Source organism: Oncorhynchus clarkii, unplaced genomic scaffold (genome assembly GCF_045791955.1).
Source record: "Oncorhynchus clarkii lewisi isolate Uvic-CL-2024 unplaced genomic scaffold, UVic_Ocla_1.0 unplaced_contig_1131_pilon_pilon, whole genome shotgun sequence".
NCBI classification, from domain to species: domain Eukaryota; kingdom Metazoa; phylum Chordata; class Actinopteri; order Salmoniformes; family Salmonidae; genus Oncorhynchus; species Oncorhynchus clarkii.
Genome location: NW_027258482.1, coordinates 26946 through 38418, shown reverse-complemented (window position 1 = coordinate 38418; position 11473 = coordinate 26946). Strand labels below are relative to the sequence as shown.

Sequence of the window (11473 nt, the reverse complement as noted above, 5' to 3'; positions counted from 1 at the left end):
AGCCATTCAATCTCCATAGACAGACATTGTCAGTAGAATGCCCTTACTGATGAGCTCAGTGCCTTTCAATGTGGCTCCGGTCAACTGTAAGTGCTGTTATTGTAAAGTGGAAACAGCTAGGAGCAACGGCTCAGCCGCAAAGTGTTAGGCCACACAAGCACACAGAACGAGACCACCTAGCGCTGAAACGTGTAGTGTCTAAAAATGGTCTGTCCTCGGTTGCAACACCAATCTGCCTCTGGAAACAACATCAGCACAATAACTGTTTGTCGCGAGCTTCATGAAATGTCCACATACTTTTAGTCATGTAGTGTATTGGGGCGATAATGGACTAGCGATAGAGTATCAGGTCACTTTTGACAAATATTGAGTCACTACTATGAAGACATGCAACAACCTTATCCCATTTAATTTAGATTAAGTTGGTCATTTCTTGCACTGTGTTGTTGAACTATTGGAAAGCATCATTGGTTCCTAGAAAATCGCTATATAAATCCAATGTATTATTCTGAAATGATATACCTGTCTCTGGTTCCACAGTGTCTGCAGCAGACCCTCCATCCAATGCAGCCATTTTAGCTAGTGAAATGACTCCAGGCAATGCATCCAATACAGCCAATGCAGGCCAAGCACCCAATACATCCAACACAGCCAGTGCAAACCAACCATCCAACACAGCCAGTGTAAACCAACCATCCAACACAGTCAGTACAAACCAACCATCCAACACAGCCAGTACAAACCAACCATCCAACACAGCCACTTCATCCAGGGCAACGACACCCTCCTGTACAACACGTCGATGTCTGGCCAGCATGCTGATTGCGAAAGAAGCTCTGAGTCAGCCACAGTCTCCATCATGCATCTCAAATATCAGTGTGCCGTTAATAGTGTATGAAACTCTGTCTGTCGTAAGTCACTTTCTGTTCCTTTTAATTGAGTTTTGTACAATGTGATGAGTTTCAGAGATAACCTATTGACAGTTATATCATTATGTGATGAGGAATTATTCTCTTCCTAATAGGACACAAAAAACCTCCGCTTCGAGAGTCGTCTGCAGGTCATACTGGTAAGTACACATCAAACATCAAGGGAGACATTCAAGTAAATGTGCCATTTTGTAATACTTCTCATGACTATGATTCTTCCCCCAAGCCATAAGACTGCTGAACAATGAATCAAACGGCCGGCCGGACTATTTACATTGACACCCCTCCTTTTGTTTTTACACTGTTGCTACTCACTGTTTATTATCTATGCATGTCAAACTTTACCCCTACCTACATCTATAAATGACCTATGACCTAGACTAACCTGTACCCCCACACACTGACTCGGTACCGGTACACCCTGTATATAGCCTCGTTATTGTTATTTTATTGTGTTATTTTTTACTTTAGTTTATTTAGTAAATATATTCTTAACTCTTGAACTGCATTGTTGGTAAAGGGCTCGTAAGTAAGCATTTCACGGTAAGGTCTAAACCTGTTGTATTCAGCATTTCACGGTAAGGTTTAAACCTGTTGTATTCAGAGCATGTGACAAATAACATTTGATTTGATTTAAAACTAGTCTTGGGAAGACCCTGATTTATCATGGGACACATCAGTCTATCATCATGATGTGGTGGTCCTGCCTGTCAGTAAAATCTGGACTCCTGAACTCCATGTGACTAATGGGTGAGTCCACTTACAACAGAATACAATAACCTACCAGTAAGTTATATTTAACTTATTCTTGATTCCTTTTATAACATGATCTTCTAAATAGCGAGTAAAACATCTACAGAAATTAGAGATACAGTATTTATTTTTGGAGTGGCCAAATGTTTAGGTGTGACAGTTTAGTAGATCAATCCTCAGTCTGTTCTTAACTTCTCATGTCTAAAGAGTGCAAACAACGATGAAGCACGGCAACAAGGATTTACTGGTGCACAGCAACGGGACTATAGAGCACATGGTCATCATGAACACTGTGGTGGGCTGTGAGGTCAATCTGTACAATTACCCCTTCGCTTCAGATTTCTGTGCCATCGGAATCAATGTATGGGTATTTAGTGGTAAGTGCATCACTTCAATCCTCATTCTGTCTGCTAAACCGCTCTTGCACACTTACTTACTTACCAAAGATCTTAATAAAAATGTTACTAAAAACAACTAAAACATTTTTAAATCTGTGTAGCCTACTTCAATTCAGTATATAATGCAATTCAGTTTATTTGTCATCTTTGGAATTTTCTATGCTCCCTGACTGTCTAGTTTTTATTTTGGGGCTGGACACAGTAAATATTATTTTGGTGGTTTTTTAAATTGATTTTTATTTGAATTTATTTTGGGCAACAGACATATACAACTAAATGTACAATGTGGACCCAGAGGATATCACTTGAAAGTATTCATTAAAACGTTTCCAAAGTGGTCCTCAATGATAAAAACAATAACACATATAACCTCAAGACCATCCATTTTCAGATCTGAACGAGGGTTAAAATGCATATCATTCCTAGTAAACACACACGCCGCCACTGTTTCGGTCAACTCTATGAATGCTATAACCTGATAGCTCAACCTCACCGTCCTCAATTGACCCATCGAGCCATGTTAGGGGGCTGGAAACAGTGAATATCATTTTGGTACTTGTTAGTGGGCTGGACACAGTTAATATTATTTTGGTGCTCATTAGTGGGCTGGACACAGTCAATATTATTTTGGTGCTCATTAGTGGGCTGGACACAGTCAATATTATTTTGGTGCTCATTAGTGGGCTGGACACAGTCAATATTATTTTGGTGCTCATTAGTGGGCTGGACACAGTGAATATTATTTTGGTACTTGTTAGTGGGCCGGACACAGTGAATATTATTTTGGTGCTCATTAGTGGGCTGGACACAGTGAATATTATTTTGGTGCTCATTAGTGGGCTGAACACAGTCAATATTATTTTGGTGCTCATTAGTGGGCTGGACACAGTCAATATTATTTTGGTGCTCATTAGTGGGCTGGACACAGTCAATATTATTTTGGTGCTCATTAGTGGGCTAGACACAGTCAATATTATTTTGGTGCTCATTAGTGGGCTGGACACAGTGAATATTATTTTGGTGCTCATTAGTGGGCTGGACACAGTCAATATTATTTTGGTGCTCATTAGTGGGCTGGACACAGTGAATATTATTTTGGTGCTCATTAGTGGGCTGGACACAGTCAATATTATTTTGGTGCTCATTAGTGGGCTGGACACAGTCAATATTATTTTGGTGCTCATTAGTGGGCTGGACACAGTGAATATTATTTTGGTGCTCATTAGTGGGCTGGACACAGTCAATATTATGTTGGTGCTCATTAGTGGGCTGGACACAGTGAATATTATTTTGGTGCTCATTAGTTGGCTGGACACAGTGAATATTATTTTGGTGCTCATTAGTGGGCTGGACACAGTGAATATAATGGTTCACAAAAATGTTGGATTGGATCAGTCCTTGGATTTTTGGCTCTGTTTTTTCTCGGTTTCAGGAAGGAAAAAATTGTATGAACTTGAGAAACATTGCTTTGATATTGATGACCTTAGAACCTGATACCAGAGCCACTGTAAGAATGGATCCTATCAGTGATGTTGTTACACCACAGTGGCTCCCTCAGAAATATTAGTTAGGCTACTACCACTGTAGTAGGGTTTAAAACATTGACTACTTTACTCAAAATCATTTCTCACACAAAACAGTTTTTCCATCCATTTAGTTTTTCCCATCCTCTCCTGAGAACCCAGATAAAACCGAACCAAGAGCCAAAAATCATTGGAATGAACAGGAACCAAATATGTTGTGAATCGTTACACCCACAATGCCTATTGTTAGAAACAAATATTTTTTTGTTATAAACTATGTTATGATCTATGAATGACTGAACTGGTATCAAATATCTGTTTTTACAGGATGTGGCATGTTCCTGAACTTTGGGAAAGTGAGCAAAACTAGTGCAAACCGCGGAGACTGGCTAACCGAGGAGGTGGAACTCAATGCTAAAGGAGGCAGAGATGATCGCAACTATCTATGGGTTAGTGAGTGTTCCTGGTGATTTCAGTAGTTTATGTAGAGTAAAGTATCTTTATCTATGGGTTAGTGAATGTTCCTGGTGATTTCAGTAGTTTGTGTGACATGTAGAGTAAAGTATCTTTATCTATGGGTTAGTGAGTGTTCCTGGTGATTTCAGTAGTTTATGTGACATGTAGAGTAAAGTATCTTTATCTATGGGTTAGTGAGTGTTCCTGGAGATTTCAGTAGTTTATGTGACATGTAGAGTAAAGTATCTTTATATATGGGTTAGTGAGTGCTCCTGGTGATTTCAGTAGTTTATGTGACATGTAGAGTAAAGTATCTATCTATGGGTTAGTGAGTGTTCCTGGTGATTTCAGTAGTTTATGTAGAGTAAAGTATCTTTATCTATGGGTTAGTGAGTGTTCCTGGTGATTTCAGTAGTTTATGTGGGGCATGTAGAGTAAAGTATCTTTATCTATGGGTTAGTGAGTGTTCCTGGTGATTTCAGTAGTTTATGTATGTAAAGATACTTTACTCTTCCTGTTTTATAAGGCAAAGCTTGACCAAAAATTACACTCAAAAAAGACAATACGCTTGAATCAACATTAGCTAGATGCACACAACCGATGGTGAAGGATGTGGACTCATTGACATTAGAATTCTGAAAACGCCTGACAGTTTGATGTTGAAGTGTAATGCTCTTCCCTTTCAATGTCAAACAAACGTTTAGATGCAAAAACTCTTTCTCTCTTGCCTACCTGTCTGTCTTCACAGGTGTCGCTGAAAATGCGGTCTGAAAACCCATTTCTGTCCCTGGTCCTGCCCAGTATACTGATCATTGTGGCAGATGTGGTGAGCTTCTCCCTGCCACTGGGAGGGGGCGAGCGTATCCCATTCAAGGTTACACTGGTTCTCAGCTTCATTATGTTCCTCATCATCCTCAACGACCTACTGCCTGGAGGAGGCCAGTGCAGCCCCATCATCCGTGAGTGTCCTGTTTAAACAGGGTTAAACTGTTACATCACAAAACACAACAGCCTAGATCATCAATAAAACATTACATCATACAAGACATTACTCTATTATTACAAATGTACAATATAAAATCCACCACAACATGACAATGTGTGTATAGAGTGCATCCATATAACACTCACACATCTCTCTCGTTGTTCTCCATAGGAAAGCACTTCTGTTTCTGTTTGGTCATCCTGGTGTTGAGCACGTTGCAGTCTATGGTGCTCACACGCCTGGCTAAGTGTGGCACTCTCTGGCCCTGCAGCCTCTCCAAGTCCAAAGACTCACTGCTTAAAGACACAGACAATGAAGAGGGTAAACTTTTTCATTCTTCTGTCATCTCAGTTATCCACAGAGCAAGATATATTTTCATGGTTTCCAAAGACATTAACAAAACGTCCTTATACAACCATTTATAACCTGACCATGAAGTCATAATGACGTTATTGCAACCAGTTTTACTGGGTACTCCATAAAAAAAAAAGCTACTCAATTTTATCTTTAATCTGTCACTGAAAACTATGTCATTAATGGTTTAAGGTTTAAATGAAGGATGTGCCGAGTACAAAACGAATATCGGACAAAACGAATATCATAACGGATATGGAAACTTCCAGATGCAATAATGATACAAGTCTTTTTTGTAATTACCTGTGATCAGAACATGTTCAGCTGCCAGCACGCATCTGTGTCACAAATAGTGTGAAGCGTTGTAAATAGCCTAACTAAATCGTTTGTAAAGAAACGGGCGGGGTATAGGTTAAGGCTGCTGTCACGATTGGATTAGAACAAGCGCATCTCTCCCTCTCTCACTTCCTGACTGTCATTCCCCGGCACCAGTCACACATATGCCGGGTTCACGTGCTTATCGATACTTCCTAACTTGTTGTAGTTGTACACCACGGGAGGTTGGTGGCACCTTAATTGGTGAGGACAGGCTCATGGTAATGGCTGGAGCAGAATGAGCGGAATGGTATCAAATACATCCAACACATTGTTTCCATTCCATTAGCTCTGCTCCGGCCATTATTATGAGTCCTTCGGTCAGCTGCCTCCTGTGTTATACACCTACCTAGAGAAGAACCTTTTAACCGCTTTCAGGAACAAGTGTTCTGTCAACAATGTCACTAAATAATGTAGGAAATCTAAACAAGGCACAGCAACCCTGGCTATTGGCGCCGTACAGACAACATCATCTGCTATAGAATCACACAGGGTCACAGATACATTATCAGTGTTTCCGGCCCAGAATGGAGCCAAACTTTAACCATACCAACACTGGCAGACATTTGATACTGGCAGTTTAACAAGTCATCAACAGATATGAGTTTAATATTATTCATCTTAAATTCCTCACTAAATCCTGTGCATTTTTAGCTGTCGGGATCGTTTCTTAGCTTTGATCAATGTGTGAATGAGTGAAGGAACATACAGATGCGTTGTGAGTTGTGTGAATGAGTGACGACGCAGTAATTTGTGAATGAGGTATGTTCTTTACCTGCATTTAAAGCACACTTCTGGGTTTTCTGATCTCGAGTAAATCCGATTACAACAATCAACTGTGATAAAATGAATACGGTTACAAATAGTTTTTACAAAAATGTCTTCATTTTTTATCTCTTATTTAATAGTGTTATATTTAAGTAATAAGGCCTGAGGGGATGTGGTATACTGTATGGCCAATATATCACGGCTAAGGGCTGTTCTTAAGCACGTCACAACGCAGAGTGCCCTTACCCGTGGTATATTGGACATATACCACAAACCCCAGAGAGACCTTTTTGCTATTATAAAACTGGTTACCAACAAAATTAGTGCAGTAAAAATGTATGTTTTGTCATACACGTGGTATACTGTCTGATATACCACGGCTGTCAGCCAAATCAGTATTCAGGGCTCGAACCACTTATTTCATAATAACTTATATATATTTTGTTTCCCTCTCTCTTACTTTGTCTAGTATCCAAATCTGATATTACTGTCATCAAACTGAAAGCCTCTGAGGAAAATAAGAAGAATACAGCCCTCCAGAAGGTGGTGAAATTTCTCGACAAAATGGCTGCACAAGATCAGAAAAAAGCAAGACGCCATCGCCTTGCCAACAAAGTGGACTTGATCTGTTTCTGTATCTATCTCACCGTCCTCATTGTTTACGCAGTCATCATTTTATATTTCTCCTTTGGTTCTTCATGCGAGATCAACCATTTAGAATTCTGGGAATACTAAATTGTTAATTTGCTTTTAACAAAAATATTAAAATAAATGGTGGCCATATGATAGAGAAAGCATTCCTATATCGTTCCTATTGTGGCGTCTGTGAGCGCACGGGCAGCGCCATTGAGGCAATCTCCATTTTGAAGTAGTCCATTTTCTTCTTCTACTATTTCAATGAGTTGGTAAACAAACTGAAAGGGTGCATCCTGCCACATGTAGTGAACAGTATAAAGTTAAGGTTGATGATTTACTGCCACATGTAGTGAACAGGTATAAAGTTAAGGTTGATGATTTACTGCCACATGTAGTGAACAGGTATAAAGTTAAGGTTGATGATTTACTGCCACATGTAGTGAACAGGTATAAAGTTAAGGTTGATGATTTACTGCCACATGTAGTGAACAGGTATAAAGTTAAGGTTGATGATTTACTGCCACATGTAGTGAACAGGTATAAAGTTAAGGTTGATGATTTACTGCCACATGTAGTGAACAGGTATAAAGTTAAGGTTGATGATTTACTGCCACATGTAGTGAACAGGTATAAAGTTAAGGTTGATGATTTACTGCCACATGTAGTGAACAGGTATAAAGTTAAGGTTGATGATTTACTGCCACATGTAGTGTACAGGTATAAAGTTAAGGTTGATGATTTACTGCCACATGTAGTGAACAGGTATAAAGTTAAGGTTGATGATTTACTGCCACATGTAGTGTACAGGTATAAAGTTAAGGTTGATGATTTACTGCCACATGTAGTGTACAGGTATAAAGTTAAGGTTGATGATTTACTGGCACATGTAGTGAACAGGTATAAAGTTAAGGTTGATGATTTACTGCCACATGTAGTGAACAGGTATAAAGTTAAGGTTGATGATTTACTGCCACATGTAGTGTACAGGTATAAAGTTAAGGTTGACGATTTACTGGCACATGTAGTGAACAGGTATAAAGTTAAGGTTGACGATTTACTGCCACATGTAGTGAACAGGTATAAAGTTAAGGTTGATGATTTACTGCCACATGTAGTGTACAGGTATAAAGTTAAGGTTGATGATTTACTGCCACATGTAGTGTACAGGTATAAAATTAAGGTTGATGATTTACTGCCACATGTAGTGTACAGGTATAAAGTTAAGGTTGACGATTGCAGTTATGGAATGTTTGCTCACAATCATTAATTGGCTGATCCCTACTGATGACCCAAATGGAATCATGTGATCCTTCCTTAGTCCTTCCTTCAAAATGGTTCAAGTCCAATGCTGCTGCCAATGCTAATACAGGCGTTTGGCCACAAGAGGTCTCTATCATTCTCTATGGTTTGGTCATCACAAATTTTGCAAGAACTAGCAAAAAGCTACCTTTTGAGCTTCTGTGTGGGAAAAAAATGTATTTGTGTATTCTTCACTAGAGCTTTAAATTTCAACATGTTTAAAAATAGATAGTCATATGTGGAATAATGCATTTAGCAATTAGAATTCGAATGAATACATGGACAGTGGACTGTAGCTGTAGTATTAGTAGTGTGGAAACAAATCAACAGTGTGTTATTTACTATAGAGGCAGTGTGAAGGCCTTATATTATCTCCTAACTAAGCAGGTTCTCAACCTCAGGCTGAGATATCAAATAGTCTCTCGATCATCTCCTCCACCTGCGCTGGGCTGTATTTGTGGTATCTCTCAGGGTGTTTGGATAAATCATGGTCACATCTGTGTAAGGTACAGGTAAAGGACCATAATAAATGAATATCACTGTACCAGCGTTCTGTATGAAATTCTTACTGCATCAATATTGAACAGTGCTGAATTAAAAATATACTTGACATACAGTGCCTTGCAAAAGTAATCATCCCCCGAGGCGTTTTTCCTATTTTGTTGCATTACAACCTGCAATTTAAATGGATTTTCATTTGGATTTCATGTAATGGACACAAAGTAGTCCAAATTGGTGAAGTGAAATGAATAAATCAAATGTAAAAAATATAGAACGGAAATGGCTATGAAGCCCCTAAATAAGATCTGGTGCAACCAATTACCTTCAGAAGTGACATAATTAGTCAAATAAAGTCCACCTGTGTGCAATCTAAGTGTCACATGATCTCAGTATATATACACACCTGTTCTGAAGGGCCCCAGATTCTGCAACACCACTAAGCAAGGGGCACCACCAAGCAAGCGGCACCATGAAGATCAAGGATCTCTCCAAACAGGTCAGGGACAAAGTTCTGGAGAAGTACATATCAGGGATGGGTTATAAAAAAATATCAGAAATTTTGAACATCCCATGGAGCACCATTAAATCCATGATTAAAAAAATGGAAAGAATATGGCACCACAACAAACCTGCCAAGAGAGGGCCGCCCACCAAAACCCACAGACCAGGCAAGGAGGGCATTAATCAGAGAGGCAACAAAGAGACCAAAGATAACCCCGAAGGACCACTTTAAGCCGTACACTCCATACAGCTGGGCTTTACGGAAGAGTGGCCAGAAAAAAAGCCATTGCTTCAAGAAAAAATAAGAAAACACTTTTGGTGTTCACCAAAAGGCATGTGGGGGACTCCCCAAACATATGGAAAAAGGTACTCTGGTCAGATGAGACTAAAATTGCGCTTTTTTGGCCATCAAGAAAAACACTATGTCTGGTGCAAATCCAACACCTCTCATCACCCTGAGAATACCATCCCCACAGTGAAGCATGGTGGTGGCAGCATCATGCTGTGGGGATGTTTATCATCGGCAGGGACTGGGAAACTGGTCAGAATTGAAGGAATGATTGATGGAGCTAAATACAGGGAAATTCTTGAGGGAAACCTGTTTCAGTCTTCCAGAGATTTGAGACTGGGACAGAGGTTCACCTTCCAGCAGGACAATGACACTAAGCATACTGCTAAAGCAACACTCGAGTGGTTTAAGGGGAAACATTTAAATGTCTTGGAATGGCCTAGTCAAAGCCCAGACCTCAATCCAATTGAGAATCTGTAGAATGACTTAAAGATTGCTGTACACCAGCGGAAGCCATCCAACTTGAAGGAGCTGGATTAGTTTTGCTTTGAAGAATGGGTAAAAATCCCAGTGGCTAGATGTGCTAAGCTGATAGCAACATACCCCAAGAGACTTGCAGCTGTAATTGCTGCAAATGGTGGCTCTTCAAAGTATTGACTTTGGGGGAGGGGTGAATAGTTATCCACACTCAAGTTCTGTTTTTTGTTGTTGTCTTATTTATTGTTTGTTTCACCCAAAAATATTTTGCATTTTGAAATTGGTAGGCATGTTGTCAAATGATACAAACCCCCCAAAAATCAATTTTAATTCCAGGTTGTAAGGCAACAAATTCAGAAAAATGCCACTGTAGATATCAAAACATACATGGTACACCTCAGAGTTTCAGCTACAGTATTTGAAACATATAATTTATCCAACCACTATAGAAGTATTTTTACAAATTCAATTTTAAATGCAATGGGCAAATTATAAATCAATATCATGTTTGCAATTCCTTTTCGGTCAATGGGGTGTACATTTTGTTATTTTAATTTCCGAGTCAAAACGGAGTGAAAAAAAACTGAAAACGAGAGCCTTATACCCATCGAGTCACTTCCTGTGGAAGGATCAACTGGTTTCAGGGAGACGACAAAGACATCTACACGTAAATACATTACATTCCTTACCCAAACGGGCGGTGGTTCGTGCACAAAGTATTATTATTATTATTATTATTATTTTGAGGGTAGTTTCCAAATGTACAATAAGTTTGACTCTTTGTCTCTTCCTCCCTTTATCTACCCCTCCCTCTCCATGTGTACCAAGCCGTCATATCTTGTCAGTCCACTAGGGACCTTTGTCTCATGTAAGTGTGTATGTGTATACTGTGTTATTATTTAGTTAGTTAGTAATTAAATCAATTTGTGTAGTACTGAATAATCAACTTCTTCTGTGGTGCCCCAAATTCCTAATGAGTTAATTGTTACATGATTCATTTAATTGGGTAACAATTAAACACAGTTAGTTGACTCGATAAATAACAGTCATCACATTAATGCAAGTCAAATCACAACACCGCTCATCCTAAATTTTGCTCCCTCTTGTTCAACAGCACTTTGATTAAATCGATTTAATGTTTCAATTTGCGTCAAGTGTGGTTTCTATCCACTAGATGGCAGTAATGTTCTACCATTGTAATCTAAATAAATTGTCATGACACTGTCTCA

General features: G+C 39.2%; 1 protein-coding gene across 1 annotated transcript; it reads left to right on the top strand.

Moving 5' to 3' along the window:
• Positions 1-1034: 1034 nt before the first annotated feature.
• Positions 1035-7560, top strand: LOC139397098 (5-hydroxytryptamine receptor 3A-like). Its single transcript, XM_071143965.1, has 7 exons — positions 1035-1069; positions 1573-1679; positions 1890-2059; positions 3931-4052; positions 4808-5018; positions 5216-5365; positions 7011-7560. Exons 3-7 carry the CDS (start codon positions 1903-1905, stop codon positions 7274-7276), a joined length of 906 nt encoding a protein of 301 aa, XP_071000066.1. The 5' UTR covers positions 1035-1069; positions 1573-1679; positions 1890-1902; the 3' UTR covers positions 7277-7560.
• Positions 7561-11473: the final 3913 nt, after the last annotated feature.

What these genes read in the sequence shown, in the direction of transcription:
- LOC139397098 (XM_071143965.1), top strand. Translation starts at nt 1,903, where the DNA reads ATGAAGCACGGCAACAAGGATTTACTGGTGCACAGCAACGGGACTATA. An exon ending in CAATGTATGGGTATTTAGTG is followed by an intron (nt 2,060 to 3,930) that starts GTAAGTGCATCA and finishes CTGTTTTTACAG; the next exon opens with GATGTGGCATGTTCCTGAAC. An exon ending in AGACACAGACAATGAAGAGG is followed by an intron (nt 5,366 to 7,010) that starts GTAAACTTTTTC and finishes TACTTTGTCTAG; the next exon opens with TATCCAAATCTGATATTACT.